Consider the following 18,652-nt stretch of genomic DNA (forward strand, 5'->3'; position numbering starts at 1 on the left):
TTCTAGCCTGTAGGTTTTGACTTCAATGAAAGAGGAGAAGGAACAATAACTAACACAATAAAAAAGCAAAGGACACCGTTAGTATTTAGTATTTTATCTTGGTGAGCAATTTAGTATCCTAAATATTATTTTAGTATTGAATGAATATACATCATTTGGGTGGTTTACAAACCGTCAACTAATGGCAGAATATACAAATGCATAATCAGATCATTAGAAAGAGCTCCCATTTGGATCTTTATTTTTTGGGAGTTTTTGTAAAAATATACAGTGTAACACTTTTTTAATATGTGACGTATGTGAGATAAAAAATTAATTGAAAAATATCATAAGAAATATTCACGTGAAAATTCAAAAAAAAATTCCACAGAATGCAATCCAAACAAGGCCAAAGAAGTTTTGTTATTTTGAAAATTTTAGCTTTATGACATGAATGATTTTCTTCTTTGGAATTTTATTTCTATCAATAGGGGAGAAGCCTGCACAATGTGCAAGAATGAGTACTTGTGTTAGAATTTGTTAAGCATCATAAGATTAAAAAAGTAAAAAATACAATCAATATCGATACGATAAGAAAATGAGGAAGTACAGTGATTTTTGAATGTACAAATAGAATCAAATACATTAATTTGTTTAAGTGGAGAAATGTAAAAGTAACCAAATGGTCACTTAATCACATAATCTTAAGTTAGTAGGAATTTTCACAAAATTTAACAAGCAAACGTTGACAAAAAAATTGAATCGGTTTCGTCATTGCAATTGTAATGACTAGAAAGAAAATAAAACCAAATTTTGCAGTATTTTCCTTTGTTACTAAAGGATTTGAAATTTCAGTACAATAATAAATTCAGCATTCTACAAAGAGATTGATCCTCCACAAACAATTCGAGACAACTTCCATTTGCTATCATGAAATTCCAATCGAATATGAGGCAAATTGATCTTGTAAATAATATTCTTTTGTAGTAATTTCTCCCAACCCTATCAATAAAAGCGGAAAGACATAATCAATCCACTTATATTAAAATAATAGAAATTAAAGCAATATAAGATCTTAACGAAGGAACTAAAGATGTAAAAGTATGATCTATCAAATAAAAAGCTACTAATACATGCGGGTCCAGTAAATAAGGTAATGTGTTGGATAAGACTGAAGTCTAAAAACCAAAATCTAAAATTTAAAATTTGAATCCATTAAATTATTGAATTGTTAAGTATTAATCAAATATATTTGAGAGTATATCCACTACAACAAAAATGACCTTTCCTGACATGCCTATAAGGACACTTGCTGGTTTGTGTCATTATAGTGAACATATCATGACACTTATTAATAAACTCAATAATATGTAGGGGTGGGCACGGGTCGGGTACCCGCTCCTAATACGTTTTGGTTGACCCGACCCTAAAATATCGGATCAGCCATTTTGCGACCCTAACCCGCTCCTAATATTTTCGGGTACCCGCTATTCAGGTACCCGAAAAAAAGGTGCGGGTCATAGGGTACCCGCCCCTAAAAAAAAATTCCAATAAAAAATATTTTTCATTTAATATCAACATATTTTTCAATAAAAAAATGTTTTCTAATTAACATTGGTAGAGATATTATAATCAAAATCCATACGTCATCATTCTCACACATTTCATCCAATAATCAAACCGATCTCATAAATTTAGTACATATTAGAATTATAATATCTAATAGACAAAATGAAATTTCATGATAATTTTGAGTACATCACCATTCTCACGCATTTCATCCTTTTATAACATAACAAACACAAGGATAATAAGTATTTGGCAAATTTTTCAACTTCCTTAAGGATGTTATGGTACAAGACTGCATCCAAAATGAGTCGATTGTGGAATCAAGTCCGGAAAAGAATTGAACAGAGCTAATAATTTTTGAAGTATAATCAAAATAATCTTGAAAAATTTTCACCAACTTTCTTACATCTTTGGAATAGACCTTATTGCATTAAAGGTGATGAAAAAGAAAAATAAATTTCTTGCACTAAAATAAAGGAGACAAAGTTAAGAGACACAATTGCAATAAAACAAATAAATAAATGAAAGACACAAATGTTTTAATTATCTAGCTAATAGAAAATTGGAGCTCCAAACACAAATTTTTGATTGAATTGATGAAAAATTTGCAAGAAAGATCGATGGAAGTAGAATAAAAATGAAAAAGGATGAAAAGGATGAACAATTTTTATGATAGAGTTTTACTAATTTTTCTTTGTTTTGTTCATTTTAGTTCAGGTTTCACCAAGAATATTCGTTTTTTTAAGACAAGATGAGGAGAGGCGGATCATATGAGATTAATTAGAATATGAAGTTGTGAACCACTTTACTTACACTTAGGATTAAAAATTATAAAAATATGATGAACCCTTATTTTTTTAATATTTATATAATATACCCTGCGGGTCGGGTACCCGCGGGTTTTTATTTTATTGATCCGTATCCGTATCCGTTTTTACGGGTACCCGATCCGCATCTGCCCCGTTAAGAAAAATCGGATCGGATATCCTATTTTTCGGATCGGATCGGATCGGGTTCATCGGGTTTTGGATCGGATCGGATTTTTTGCCCACCCCTAATAATATGTACTATAATTTTTTTATTTTATCATGATATACAAATAATAATGTGCCTTTACGCTACCTATCATGACACTCGGGAAAATGTGAGATGAACCAAAAAAAAAAATCGAAAAAACACAGAAAACGACATCGTTTTATTTTGGCTCCAAAACACTTGGTGAAGTACTCTGAAGTTTCATTTTGCCGGCAAAAGGACTTGGTGAAAATTTTCTTCCTCTCATCTCTCTCACCTCTCCGCATACAGTCTATCTCGGCCAATCCAAAATGCTGGTAGGAATCCAAGCTATCTCCGCAAATAACCATCTTCATCTTTACGGGCCTCAACTTTAAATCCCTCGGCTAAGACATCTGGAAGGGCAGGCAGGGAGTAAAATTAGAAGATCGGAGCTGTACATTGGGAAAGCTGGAAAATACCTCAGGCGCGCATATGTTGTTCCAAAATCGAAGTGGTAAACACATTGAAGCTCTGTTGCCCAAATCCTGTTCGATGAAATGTCAATTCCCCCCTGTTTTTTTTTTTCTGTGAATCTCCTTTAATGTTAGCTAAGAATGTTGCAGAATCCATCAGTTGAATGAAATCAGATTTATACTACATTGCAACTGTAACAAACTATTAGTGGAAGCTACCTTTTTTCAAGGTCGGTATATGCAGCTATGCACCTCTCATTTTTTTAATCTTAGCAAAACCGACCAATTCCATTTAGAGAATGGTATTTCCGGTGAGGATGTGTGGAGAGTGCATTGGTGGATTCTAAAGAAGAAAAAAAGGGTGTGCGCTGCATTTGTTGGTTTATCAGAAAGTAATCATTGTCGTATAAAATCTATTAACATATCCTCATCAACTGCTGAATGCATGCCCTCCCATTGCTTCCACTTGCCCTGGTCCCCGAAGTTTTCATCTTTTTAAGGGTGGCCTGGCATTCTATTAAAAAATGATGGTACCTCTATGACTGCACTGCACTTTCATTTCAGAAGATTGCTGGCTTAGGTTTTTGGTTAGATGATTAGATAACTTGGCATTTCCTCATGCGAAGAGTAATTTCAGAGCAAAATCTGACTCGTGCCTTTAGCATTTTAAGAAGTTTAACAGAAAACTATGAACTAATCTGGAATTATTAGCACAATGAATCCAAGGTAGGTTAATAACATGTACAAAATCTTGATCATTATACATTTGCTAATTTGCCAGTAATGATCAGTCAATAGATACAGAAGTGACAAAAAAGATATTAGTGTTATAGAGGTGACCTTTGCTGCCTTTTGGCTTTTGCCACAAAGGTGGTCCTCCGGCTAAGTGCATATTTCACCCAATGGTATCACTTATATCACTATTGCTTTTTTCTATGTTAAATTCTATGTAGTACTTGCATCTTTACAGCTTTTTTCTGTTTTAAATTGTATGTCTAATCAGTACGTGAGTTGCTTGAAATATATAGTATAACGCTTGTACTAAGTGTCTTCTGCACTTGATCAGTCTATTATAGTGCAAATTTTGAGCCCAAAAAAGGGACTTTTAGATTAATAAGACAGAGACATTCATGCAGTTGGGTCAAAGTTTTTTGACATGTTCATAAGGATCTTCATAGGCATGATTAGAAGCTAGGGGACTTTTCTGTCATTCTTTTTTCCAATTACCTATGCCGTCAATTGCATGCCTTTCTAAGAGATGACTTATAAAATTAATCACTACACACCAAAGATGTATGTATACTTTGATGGAAATTTAGTAAAATTCTTGAATTTCATCTTTAGTTTTCATGCTCATGTTTTTGTTTAACCATTGACATTTCAGATTGAACTTAGGAATTTTGCGAAGACGTGAGCGCAGGAGTTGGTACGAAGGGTTTTTTTTCTGTTATTAGGTAAATAAAATTTCTATCCGCTTACTTGCAAATTCTGTTTCTATAGATTGTTGAGAAATTTTGCATTTTGTTGATTTCCTTTATTTGCTGGCTGCTTGATTTAGTAGACTGTAAATTCTTGAACTTGAAATTAGGGACTTGTAAGCCACGACTTGAGTTTAAAAAGTAGGCTATTGGAAGCTCGTTGGAGGACATTTATTTATATTAAAAGTATGGATAAAAGATGGATGGATTTTCCAAGAACAAGTGAAAAGTACGAGACAGGACTTCAAATGTTTCTAAACTTTGCATTTTCTAGATCAAGTTGTGACGGAAAGATTTTGTGTCCTTGCAAAGATTGCGACATGGGTGTTTGTGTGACAAAAATGGAAGCATATGATCATTTGAAAGTGGTAGGATTTATCAAGGGTTATAATAATTGGATAGCACATAGAGAACTTTCAAACTACAATGAAGCCACATCTAATTCTGAAAATACATCAACTGGGGTTTCAAATGGGACTAATGACATGCAAGACTTGGTCCATGATGTATTTGAGATACCACATGGAACAAATGAATTGAATAGAGAAGGGGACATTCCTGTTTCAGAGGCTGAAAAATTTTACAAATTGATTGATGATTCTCAACAGGATTTGTACAGGGGTTGCAAAAATTTCTCGAAATTGTCTTTCATTATTCGTTTGCTTCACCTAAAATGCCTGGGTAAGATGAGTAACAAGATTTTTAATATGCTTGTTGAGCTGTTGAGAGAAGCATTTCCAGAGGCCATGACTAATTTGCCGTCTTCTTACTATGAGGCTGAGAAATTGATGAATACATTGGGGTTGGGTTATGAAAAGATCGATGCATGTCCTAATGATTGTTCTCTTTATTGGGGTAGTGCTGAGAAAAGGACTTCATGCGAAACATGTAACGAGCTTAGGTGGGTTGCTTCAGAAAATGATCCAACTGGGGAAAAAAGGAAAATTCCTCAAAAAGTGTTGTGGCATTTTCCCTTAAAACCTAGATTACAAAGACTATTTATGTCTTCTAAAATTGCATCTCAAATGAGATGGCATGAGGAAAAACGTACAAAAGATGGTTGTATGAGACATCCAGCTGATTCTCCAGCTTGGCAAACTTTTGACCATCTACATCCAGAATTTGCTAAGGATTGTCGAAATGTTAGATTGGGGTTGGCATCTGACGGGTTTAATCCATTCAACAACATGAGTTCTACACACAGTACTTGGCCTGTAGTTTTAATACCATATAACTTACCTCCGTGGATGTGTATGAAGCAACCGTACTTCATGTTGTCCTTGTTAATACCCGGACCATCCTCTCCTGGGAATAATATTGATGTTTATCTACAGCCTCTAGTTAAAGAATTGACCGAATTGTGGGATTTTGGCATTCAAACTTATGATGCATCCCAAAAAGAAAATTTTCAATTGCATGCAGCTCTGTTGTGGACCATTAGTGATTTCCCTGGATATGCAATGTTATCTGGCTGGAGCACTAAAGGTGAATATGCTTGTCCTGTTTGTCACAAGTTCACTCATGCACGACGGTTGACTCATAGTTTCAAATATTGCTATATGGTCATCGGAGATTCTTAGATAGTAAGCATAAATTTAGAAAGCAAGCCCAATTCTTTGATGGCACCGAAGAACATGGAAAGCGACCACCATTGCAAACCGGGGATATGATTGTGAGTGAATTGGGAGACTTGCAAATTAAATTTGGAAAACTTGTGAAAGGTAATCCGAAGCTGCCTTTCAATTGGAAAAAGAGGAGTATTTTCTTTGACTTGCCATATTGGAAAGATAATGTCTTAAGACACAATCTTGACTTCATGCACATTGAGAAGAATGTTTGTGAAAATATTTGGGGGACATTGCTGGATATTGAGGATAAAGCAAAGGACCATTATAATTCCCGCCGTGATTTGAGAGAAATGGGAATAAGAAAAGAGCTGCATCCCATTGAGACAGAACCTGGAAAGGTGTACTTACCTCCATCTTCCTTTGCAATGGATAAAAAACAGAAAACTATGTTTTGCAATGTGCTAAAAAAGTGAAAGTTCCAGATGGTTATGCAGCTAATGTCTCAAGATGCGTTCGAGTAAAATCACCAAGAATTTCAGGGCTTAAAAGTCATGATAATCATATCCTAATGCAGCAATTGATGCCTATAGCTTTGAAAAAGACTTTGCCAAAATCAGTGCGCTATCCTTTGATTCGATTGAGTAGATACTTCAGGCAGCTTTGTTCTAAAGTTATTTGTCCTCAAGATGTGGTTCGTTTGGAAAGTGAAATTGCCGTCATACTCTGCGATCTTGAGAAATGCTTCCCACCAACCTTCTTCGATGTCATGGTGCATTTAGTTGTTCATTTGGCAACTAAAGTGAAATTAGGTGGGCCGGTGTATTATCGTTGGATGTATCGTATAGAGAGGTACTGCTTGTAATACTCATTATGCCTTAAATGTTTATTCCTTTTTTGCTTTCTTTGATTTGTGGAACTAATTAGAGAGGTTGGAATGATGATACTTTAGGTACTTAGGAACATTAAAATCTTATGTTCGAAATAAAAGTAGGCCTGAAGGTTCGATTGCTCAAGGCTACTTGGCAGAAGAATGCATTAACTTTTGCTCATTGTATCTTGCGGACTATGTTGAGACAAAATTCAATCGTCCAAGCAGAAATGAAGAAGTACATAAGGAAATTGAAGATGGTTTAGATATATTCTCTGAATCAGGACATCCTTTGGAGAGGGGCAAGCCAACAGTCTTTGATGCTCATATCATGAGTAAAGCACATCAGTATATTTTATTTAATTGTGATGCTGTCACACCTTACATAGAGTAAGTTCAACTACAACTTGATGCATTAAAATTTTATTGTAGAATTCAATGTATGATTACAATTTTGACTCATGTTGTAACAGCCCCACTTTCCCCTAAGGCGAACCAAAGGGGTGAGCGGACTGCCTGCCCAGCTCTCGCCAGGACTCATGATGCAGACTAGAACTATCTATAGCGATCCGGAACTTACGAACGAGCGTAAACGAGTCAAAATGGTAAAATAACCCAAAATTAAAAAAAGAAATCCGAAGTCGGCCATGAATAGTGACCGACCCGTCAGAACCCAACCGAAATAGCCAACAAACATTCACATCTGAACTTTAGCGTTTACAAATCAAAATGACATACAAAAATTTTCAAAAGTTAATATATACACACGGTTTGCCAAATCAAAAGAGAAAACGCCCCAAAAGTACACTTAGGGTTTTAATACATGAGCTATACAAAAGATATGTTTAACTCGCTCAATTTGGCAGCCATTTGTCAAATCCAGACCAAAAGGGTTTATTTTCCTGTAAGGAAAACAACAGGAACGGAAAGGGGTGAGCTTGCGCTCAATGAGGTACCAAACAGATAGCATTAAAATCATGACATTTCACATTTAACAAATCAGATACACATGTCAGATGTAAAGCAAAGGAACCAATGATTCAAATCAGAAGGATACGGGTGGCTCTCAGGAGCCAAATTTCCAGCGCAATACTTGATCCAAACCGGTTGACTCTCCGTCAACGTATATAGAACCAATGCGTCCGTAGACCCCTCTTATCACCGAATTCCGTCCACCAAACACCCCTTTACCGGGCCCGCTCACCTCAAACGAACAAAATGGTAATACTCGAGTATACCCGGAATCAAGGGTCTCAATACCCAAAATCCCCGAACAGACTACCGTGGTTCGTTATCTAATCGTCCAGGCCCTTGCCGGCCCGACTCGAATAACTTAGCCACAGGATTGAGCTCATAGGTCATAGAAATCCGAACAGATGCAGACACAGATAACAGATTCAGATTTTGCATAGTAAATTGGCATATGAACAGACTAGAGAACGAGTGTGATAAAGTACACCCTCGTCTCGAACAAATAAACAGATTGCAGAGCAGAAATCAAGTTAAACAGCAATGGAGGGGAATGGTACACTCACCGGTTCAACTTCAAAAGTTTTCACTTCAGATTGGCCTTAATCGCCAAAAATCCTAAAATAATCAAAATAAACCAATTGAAGGTTTCACATCCAAAATTGAGTAAACGGAATGCACAAGTGAGGCTCGACTACACGTCGTACGCCTTGCCAAATAAATACTAGTGCGAGGGTGGAAAACATGATTTTCTTGGAACAAAAAGATAACATGAAGACCTAGGGTCAACAACCCAAAAGCCTTTCATTTCCATCAAAAGGCAAATCTACTTAAAGGAACCAAACGGCCTAGAAAATCGGGCAGCACCGTCCCTAAAATTCTTACTTTTCCAGCCATTAAGGCTTCATTATTTCCTCAAATCAGTCCCAACATTTCACACAAAAGTCATCTCATTTCCCAAAAGCCGTTCACTAGGCTCAAAGCAATACAAGTACAAAAGTTAGCTAGGAAATGACCGGAATAAGAGTAAGCCTTAAAACATGCAAACAAGTATGATAAGAGTTTATTTTACGTATTTTTTGTGTGTTTTATTAGTTAATTTTGGTTTGATTATTTAGTTTAATAACTAAAATAACTAAGGTTTTGGTAAAAAAACTACATTTTATGTTAAAATGGCTAAACATTGCATTTTATGGATTTTTATGGTAAAAACTTCATATTTTGTAGGTTTAATGATTCAATCATCAAATGAAGTGCATTGAGAAGATATTTGGATGATTTAAGATGGATTAAAGTGGTGAAAATAAAATATGAAGTGTAAAAAGGAAAAATGCAATTTGAATCAAGAAAAGTCAGGTTTTGACAACTCTGACACGTTTTGGTATTTTGACTATATCTGGAGCTACACAGATCGGATCAAGGTGATCTTGGTACCATTTTGAAGCTAAGAGATATATCTACATTTGGTATGAAGACATCAAAGTCCAGTTCAGCCGTTTTCATAGTCCAAAAGTTGAAATACCGAAATTCAACTCAGCTGTCCAAAGTGGAAAACAGAGCTCTGACCAGTGTTTAGTATTTCGATCATATCTCAGGCTACAAAACTTAGATTTGGATGATTCTTGAAGAATTGGAAAGCTAACTCAAAGGGCTACAACTTTGCTGTTTTACACAAAAGCCAGTTCAGCCTTTATGATAGAGAAAATCGCAGCTGAAGTAAGGACAAAGTGAATACGCGAGTACACAAAACGTGACTTGTAACCGCGTTTTGTGTAGGCGCGTTTTCTGGCCGCAATTCTGCAATTTGCTCAGTCAATTCTCTTATGTTCAAACTACTTTCCAGCTACAATCTGCAAGAGAATTCGGTGCACATGCTTCAGAAGACAAAAGGGCAGACAAGGTGGCTTATTTTCAAGTCAAAAACAATGGTTTTTGACTTCCTTAACAAATGGAGATTTGAGAATCATTAGAGCAGAAAATTTGGACTAGAGAGGAGCTTTTCATCAGCTTTAATAGCAGAAAAATGAGAGATCATATGAGAGAAGCTTGAAGAGTGCAGAAATGTAGTTCTTCCATTTCCTTAGTGTAGGATAGTGTAGTAATTGTAGTTCATCCATTCTTGTATAATGGCTAGATTAGGATGAAAATGGAGATGAAGAAAGAGAAGTTGAAGCTCAAGTGACATGGGTTATCTCTTCTCCAACTCTTTATCTTTTGTATTGGATTCTTAAATATAGTTAATATGCAAGTTCTGGATTTTGTGTTTAATATGTGTCTTTAAAGTTTATGCCTAGAGTTATGGTTGAACTTGCTATATTTTGTTAATGATGTTTATTTGGTTATTTGGTCATATTATTTTGAGCAAGTTATTTATTACTTTTGGTTATCTAATCATGATTAATTGGCCATTAATTATGATAATCTTAAGGTGTTAAGTTTGCAATGAAAATTGGAATTTAACACTAGTTCAAAGAAGTGATAAGCCTAGGGAGTACACTCACGAAAGTAGAGGTGCACCTATGTGGCTTAAGTGACTTGTTTCATGTAATTTCATAAAAGAAATGAACTTGTAATTAATTTCATAACCACGAGAGTAGGTATGGCTTAATTACAAGTATAGTTGATTCACTACGAAAGTAGGTTTCACATACATTAGGAAATTACGCCATAACTAATCAAGATAATAGCATTCACTTAACCGATAATCTCATTTGCAAGAGTAGTAAGGAATTCCATATCTCTAGGAGCTTTCTAGTGTTATTTTCTTAAATTTTATATTTGTGGTAGTCTAAATAATAAAGGAGTTTGAAAACATCGGTAATTGCATTCTTCCCTGTGGGATCGACCCGATATATACCCTAAACTACTAGTTGATCTGTATACTTGCAGTGAACGGGTGTAATTCGGTATTTTTTAGCTTGCACGTATGTAAAATACCCGTTAAGTTTTTGGCGCCGTTGCCGGGGAAGATTTGGCAATATCGGTGTGAAGAGCAACTTTATTAGTTTAGACATATTATTAGTTATACTGTGAATGTTATTTTCTGTGTTTTATATGTGTATGTGTTTTATCACCTATTCTTCTTACTAATTTTGCTCTTAAGTTGTTTAAAGGCAATTTTAGGTGATGAGAAGGATAGGTCAATTTGGAGGACAATGCTTGAGAAGTGGAAGATTGGCAATGGATGGTTACCAAGTGCAAAGCTCCTTCAATAGAGGTAACCAAGAATTTACTGAATGTATATCTTTTGAAGATGGTTTAAGGTGCTTAAAGGCAAAATTTGATGTAATTAAGTTACAAGTTCAAATGGACACCATGATACATGAAATTGAGCAAGGGAGGAATGTTAATGTTTTTAATTCTTATCATGTGATTTGTGACTTGTGTGGAGGTTATCATGATACTAATACATGTATGCAAGCACAAAATGTGGATTATTATGATGAATTAGAGCATTACAATCCTTGTTTTGATCGATATAGTGCTAATGCTTATGGTTGGGATAATCATGGTACTTATAGTGATTCTTCATATTTTTATAATTACCAACCTGAATGTGTCCAATATGAATCAAAACCATCTTGGGAGTTGGCAATTGAAATGGTAGCTAATGATTCTAAGCCATCTTGGGAGTTAGCTATAGAAAAATTAGCTAATGTGACTTCCGACCGTTTTGATAGGATTGAGGAAAGGATAGATGAATTGGCTTCTCACTTTGGTAGAATACAAGATCAATTACATGTATTGTGTGAAGTTATTTCCTCTAATAATTTGCAAAATGATCCTAGCATGAATGGTGGGAATGTTGTATGTGAAAATGGGTTGCAGTTTGATGAAAATGATGAATTTCAAGTGTGTTTTAATGAGCAAATATCCATTTCACAAGATAATATCTTTGGAACTAACTTTGAGCCTCAAGAGATGAGTTTTAATGACTCATTTTTCACCCCTCTTGAGGAGTGCATTGAAAGTATAGGTTCTAAGGGTATTGCTGCCCAAGATACTCTCATGGCATCCCCGTTGGTAAGTTCTCAAGTGGTGTATATTCAAGGTAAGATCTATGAAACACTTGGAATATGTAAGGCACTTTCATTTCTCACATCATTAGATTACGTGGCTTTCGCGATAAAGTCACCATGTAATGATCCACCACGACCAAAAATGGTGGATTATTCGTTAACTAAGCCTCCTTGAAAAATGAGGTTCAATAGTCGAGCCAACGACTATAAATAAAAGCGCTTATTGGGAGGCAACCCAATGTTTTGGTTATTTATGTTACTTTGGTGTGATTTTATGTTTAAAGTATGTGTTTGAGTTATTTTGTTATTTTTCATTTGTAGGTATTGGAAATGAAAGCAAAAGTGACCAAATGAGGTGAAAAAGACGAAATTTGATCAAGGAACTCAACCCCTCGATTTGAGTAATTGTTGTTTTTGATTCGTTACAAGGGGTTAAAATGCATGTTTTGATCATTTTACATGTGCATGCATTGAGTATATTAGCAAACAAATGATCTATGATGCATTTTGGGAAATTGGGGTATTATTTGTAAATTTTCAAAAGTTGAATTTCTGCTAAAATTCGCAGTAGAAAACGCGTTTCTCAAGAAAACGCGCCTCTGAGTCGCGTGTTCACAGAATCGCGTTTTCGATTCTGCACCTGCAGAACAGAAAACGCGCCTTCAAAACGCGACTTGAAGTCGCGTTTTGATGGAAGTCGCGTTTTGTTGCCTGGATCAAAGATGAAAACGCGCCATTGAAAACGCGACTTGAAGTCGCGTTTTCTCACAGAACCGCGTTTTCAGTACTGCAACTTTTGGGAAGAAACGCGCCTACAAAACGCGATCTGAAGGCGCGTTTCTACTCGCGTTTTCTGAGCATTTTTTTAAAAAAATGCAGCTTCCTTGATTCTCTTTTTCTTCTTTTCCTCATATATTTTCTTGTACCTTGAGTTGCTTATTGTGTATTTTCTATTGGTACATCACCACCACAAAGGCTAGGGAATTACGGATCACCGTTATATGTTTATTAAGCCTTTGTTATCACTTTTGTTTCTCATTTTCCATTTTTAGGTTTATATCACTAATGGTTACCAAATGGAACTCATGAAGCGATGAAGACAAGCGAACAACATACCTTGAAGCTTCATATTCAATCACAACAATAGGGGAGTATTATTTTTTTTATCTTGATTTTCCTTCTTACACATTGAGGACAATGTGTATGTTAAGTGTGGGGGGAAGAATTGAGATTATATACATTGTATGTGATTGACTTATTAGTTGCAAATATTGGACTTGTGTTAAAATTCAAAATTTTTCTAAAATCTTGTCCAAAATTGCAAACTTGCCCCAAAAATATTTAAATTTTTTCAATTTTATCCAAGGGGTAACAAAGTTCCATACCATTAGTAGTTCAAATTCCTCCTACATTTGAGATAAATATATGTGATGTGGAAACTTCTTTTCTCATTTAACTTGGAAATGACTATTATGTGATTATAGTTTTTGCATTTGTAGGAAAGTATATCTTTTAAAGTGGAGAAAATTATGCCTATATTTTTTTGCTTATTTGATGAAATTTCTTCTCTTTATTAGATTTTATAAGTTAAGTGATAAATATGGTCAATAAGTGCAATACTCTTCTCATGATTATTCTTTTGAGGAATTTATTATTATCTTTGCTGTAAAAAGAAAAAAAAAAGTGGAAAAAAAAAGAAAAAAAAAAGATTTATTCTACTCCAATGATTCTTGTACTTAGTAACCGGGAGTCTTCATCTACAAATGTCGACTTTCGCGTAAAACGGTACTTGAATTAAGAGTATGCAAAGCAACTTGAGTATGTGAAGTGTTGAGTAACCGGTGATCTTCATCTAAAAATGTCGATTCTCGCGTCAAAAGGCATTCTCACAACTTAAGTAAAATTTAGCTATGTTATACGAATAAATATCCTTTTAAGTAGAATAAAGAGATGATCATGAGTTTAGGAAAGCATTATTATTGACCATATGAATTACTTGCTTGTGAAATTGGAAAAGAATGAGAAATTGAATTAAACTTGTTATAATTATGGTATAATTGGCTCTCCTTTACTTGATATTATGAGTACTTGAGGTTAATTGAATAATTGCATAATGGTTATTTATTTTGTTTTGAGGAAATGAAGTTGAAATGCTACATATGTTTATTTTTAAATTTTGGATCATTGTTGGTTTGTATTTCTTATTGCTTGAGGACAAGCAATGGTTCAAGTGTGGGGGTATTTGATAAGAGTTTATTTTACGTATTTTTTGTGTGTTTTATTAGTTAATTTTGGTTTGATTATTTAGTTTAATAACTAAAATAACTAAGGTTTTGGTAAAAAAACTACATTTTATGTTAAAATGGCTAAACATTGCATTTTATGGATTTTTATGGTAAAAACTTCATATTTTGTAGGTTTAATGATTCAATCATCAAATGAAGTGCATTGAGAAGATATTTGGATGATTTAAGATGGATTAAAGTGGTGAAAATAAAATATGAAGTGTAAAAAGGAAAAATGCAATTTGAATCAAGAAAAGTCAGGTTTTGACAACTCTGACACGTTTTGGTATTTTGACTATATCTGGAGCTACACAGATCGGATCAAGGTGATCTTGGTACCATTTTGAAGCTAAGAGATATATCTACATTTGGTATGAAGACATCAAAGTCCAGTTCAGCCGTTTTCATAGTCCAAAAGTTGAAATACCGAAATTCAACTCAGCTGTCCAAAGTGGAAAACAGAGCTCTGACCAGTGTTTAGTATTTCGATCATATCTCAGGCTACAAAACTTAGATTTGGATGATTCTTGAAGCATTGGAAAGCTAACTCAAAGGGCTACAACTTTGCTGTTTTACACAAAAGCCAGTTCAGCCTTTATGATAGAGAAAATCGCAGCTGAAGTAAGGACAAAGTGAATACGCGAGTACACAAAACGTGACTTGTAACCGCGTTTTGTGTAGGCGCGTTTTCTGGCCGCAATTCTGCAATTTGCTCAGTCAATTCTCTTATGTTCAAACTACTTTCCAGCTACAATCTGCAAGAGAATTCGGTGCACATGCTTCAGAAGACAAAAGGGCAGACAAGGTGGCTTATTTTCAAGTCAAAAACAATGGTTTTTGACTTCCTTAACAAATGGAGATTTGAGAATCATTAGAGCAGAAAATTTGGACTAGAGAGGAGCTTTTCATCAGCTTTAATAGCAGAAAAATGAGAGATCATACGGGAGAAGCTTGAAGAGTGCAGAAATGTAGTTCTTCCATTTCCTTAGTGTAGGATAGTGTAGTAATTGTAGTTCATCCATTCTTGTATAATGGCTAGATTAGGATGAAAATGGAGATGAAGAAAGAGAAGTTGAAGCTCAAGTGACATGGGTTATCTCTTCTCCAACTCTTTATCTTTTGTATTGGATTCTTAAATATAGTTAATATGCAAGTTCTGGATTTTGTGTTTAATATGTGTCTTTAAAGTTTATGCCTAGAGTTATGGTTGAACTTGCTATATTTTGTTAATGATGTTTATTTGGTTATTTGGTCATATTATTTTGAGCAAGTTATTTATTACTTTTGGTTATCTAATCATGATTAATTGGCCATTAATTATGATAATCTTAAGGTGTTAAGTTTGCAATGAAAATTGGAATTTAACACTAGTTCAAAGAAGTGATAAGCCTAGGGAGTACACTCACGAAAGTAGAGGTGCACCTATGTGGCTTAAGTGACTTGTTTTCATGTAATTTCATAAAAAGAAATGAACTTTGTAATTAATTTCATAACCACGAGAGTAGGTATGGCTTAATTACAAGTATAGTTGATTCACTACGAAAGTAGGTTTCACATACATTAGGAAATTACGCCATAACTAATCAAGATAATAGCATTCACTTAACCGATAATCTCATTTGCAAGCAGTAGTAAGGAATTCCATATCTCTAGGAGCTTTCTAGTGTTATTTTCTTAAATTTTATATTGTGGTAGTCTAAATAATAAAGGAGTTTGAAAACATCGGTAATTGCATTCTTCCCTGTGGGATCGACCCGATATATACCCTAAACTACTAGTTGATCTGTATACTTGCAGTGAACGGGTGTAATTCGGTATTTTTTAGCTTGCACGTATGTAAAATACCCGTCAAAGTACAATGAGACTCGATAATGAATCATAAAGCCATGCCAATCACAACCCCAATAGGGTTTCATATACATATATAAGCATAATAGCAAACCAGAAAATCAGAAAATATAACTCATTTGATCAATCAACAAAAACAGGTTTGGCCTCCGTATGCGGTAATGGCACAAAATGCGCTACGCTTATCGGATGAGGGCGTAAGACCCACCATCTCGAAGCTAAAAGACAGGGGTACAACAATGTAGAAGGCCTCTCAGTCCAAATCCTAGCACAACTAGGTCAAATGTGCCAAATACTAAACCAGAATTACCAAAACAGGTTTGCAAAACACACAAAACTGTAATGAACACAACTCAGTCTATACAAGTCCAAATGCCGAAATGCCAAAGGCATAAGCTAGCTAAGACATCCAGCTACATTTCATCAGAAGACACCAACTTCAAAATCCAAACCAATGCCAGTCAAAATAGACAATTACTATCGCAGTTCGCACATTCTGTTCACCCAGAACAGCAACAGTAAAAACGGCATAACTCACTCTACACTACTCCAAATGCCCTGAAATTTTGCAGACACTTCAAATTCATCAATACCTACAACTTTTACGTTTTGAGCAAAGTCCAATTCGGCCTCTATATATGACCTAAAATTTCGGACAGAATGTTCAACCAAGAACCCTAATTTTCCAGAAATTCTTCCAAATTCAAAATTGATTGCAATTTCCTATCATATGCACCTACTAGAGCCAAAGCCCCTTATTACCAACCATCAAAAACAACCACACCATCAAGATCATATGAAACCAGAAAATTCCTCATAAAATTGAAAACTTCACCAAATCAAGTCAAATAAAGAAATAAATCACCAACTACTTCACTATCACTTCCAATAGGCACAATTTAAGCATCATTAAGTGTAAGGGAGTAGGCAAACATCACTTACCTAAGAGACAAGAGATGTAGAGATGTTGGCCACCTTAAACCTTCAAATAAACTTCACTAAGACACTTAGTAGCACTAGAAGAAAGGATTTTATGGAATGGAATCAAGATCAAATGGTTGGATGATCACATTCAAGCAAAATGGAAGCAAGAATCTTGAAGAATTTTCCTTTCTTCTTAGCTCAAGAAAGTCGGCCACAAGAAGGTAAGAAATGGTAAGTTTTTTTTCAATTTTTGTGAGATATTTACTCAAATAGTCAAAAGGTCAAAAAAATGAATAGTAACTCTTAAGTTACTTCCAATCCCATGGTGACACTTGTCACTCCATTAATGCAATCTTATCACTTCTTTTTCTCTCTCACATCAATCATTTCACACACTCTACTTATCTCTTAACACCCGATAAATTTTACACAGTATCCGGAATTTAACATAATTGGCCGAATTTTTTCGAACTTTTCGCACTAGTGGGTCCCATGTCCGATATACGTTCTTAATTTCTCAAAATCTATCCGATACTAGAAAAATCATTTAAAAGCTATAATTACTCATAAAATTCACCAGAAAAATTTCCTAAGCCAGAAAATACAGAAAACATGCCATTAAAGGGGATAAACCCTAGGAAAATTATTAAGAGGAATTTACGGGTTCTCACACATGTACTTCTAGGCAGCATCGTAGATTGATAGAAGAAGGACATCCTCAAATTCCACAGCATCTAAAAGAGCGCTTGCACAGCGAAAATTTTGCGTGTTGCTTTGCTGAACATGTAAGTAAAATTCTGAATATTAAGTACAATTTGAATTGTAGGACTTTAAATATAGTTTCATCTTTTTATTTATTTATTTATTTATTTATTTTTTACAGATTGACAAGTTAGAACTTCCTCAAAATGTTTCGGTGTTGAGAGAATTGAGGTTCCTTGCCAGATGTTGTTGGAATCCAACATGACAGGTATGTTGTTAATGGATTTCGATTTCACACCAAAGAAGTTGAGAAGAAAAGAAAAACGCAGAATAGTGGTGTTACAGTCAATGCAACAACATCCAGTTTTGCAAGTATAAGGGATCAAAATCCAGTTTTGAGTGAACTAGTTTACTTCGGCGTCTTGAAAAATATGATTGAATTAATTTACGAAGGTCGTCGGGTGGTGTTATTCGAATGTGATTGGATATCAAATGGTTCGAGAATGAAACAAGATGCTGATGGGTTTACTTTAGTCAATTTTGCAAACGTGAGGCCTCATGTTGAGCCATTTATACTCGCTTCACAAGCATCACAGGTTTTTTATGTGGAAGATCCAACTGATAAGGATTGGCAAGTGGTTATCTCTACCACTGCAAGAGCTGGATATAACATGGGCACAACCATGGATGTTGAGACATATTTGCAAAGTGATGTTGGCAATCCTGTTGTTGAGAATGAAAATGAGGAAATTAGTTGGGTTCGTGAGAATAGACTTGGGATTGAAGTTGATTTGTCCCAATATAATCTGATTTAGAATCTTTTATAGCTTTGAAGCTTACTGGCCCTATTCTTCTTTGTTTCAATTGCTAGGCCTAGGCTTTATTTCCTTTTGTCGATGGGTTTTGCATTTTTTTTTTGTATTTTACTAATATGACCGACATTCTTAGTTTTGAAGGCATTTACAAAGCTTTGA

At 34.9% G+C, this 18,652-nt stretch overlaps 1 protein-coding gene across 1 annotated transcript; it reads left to right on the top strand.

The window, feature by feature from the left end:
* Window positions 1-4,815: 4,815 nt before the first annotated feature.
* Window positions 4,816-18,493, top strand: LOC113780602. The gene is made up of 7 exons (XM_027326386.1): window positions 4,816-5,980; window positions 6,076-6,461; window positions 6,638-6,912; window positions 7,055-7,321; window positions 17,662-17,761; window positions 17,860-17,867; window positions 17,947-18,493. The coding sequence occupies exons 1-7, from the start codon at window positions 4,816-4,818 to the stop codon at window positions 18,491-18,493; spliced, it is 2,748 nt and encodes a 915-aa protein (XP_027182187.1).
* The last annotated feature ends 159 nt before the right edge of the window (window positions 18,494-18,652 follow it).

Source organism: Coffea eugenioides, chromosome 8 (genome assembly GCF_003713205.1).
Source record: "Coffea eugenioides isolate CCC68of chromosome 8, Ceug_1.0, whole genome shotgun sequence".
NCBI classification, from domain to species: domain Eukaryota; kingdom Viridiplantae; phylum Streptophyta; class Magnoliopsida; order Gentianales; family Rubiaceae; genus Coffea; species Coffea eugenioides.

Coding starts and splice junctions, on each gene's coding strand:
- LOC113780602 (XM_027326386.1), top strand. CDS start 4,816: ATGGGTGTTTGTGTGACAAAAATGGAAGCATATGATCATTTGAAAGTG. Junction 5,981..6,075: donor ATCTGGCTGGAGCACTAAAG/GTGAATATGCTT, acceptor GGAGATTCTTAG/ATAGTAAGCATAAATTTAGA. Junction 6,462..6,637: donor TTGAGACAGAACCTGGAAAG/GTGTACTTACCT, acceptor ATCCTAATGCAG/CAATTGATGCCTATAGCTTT.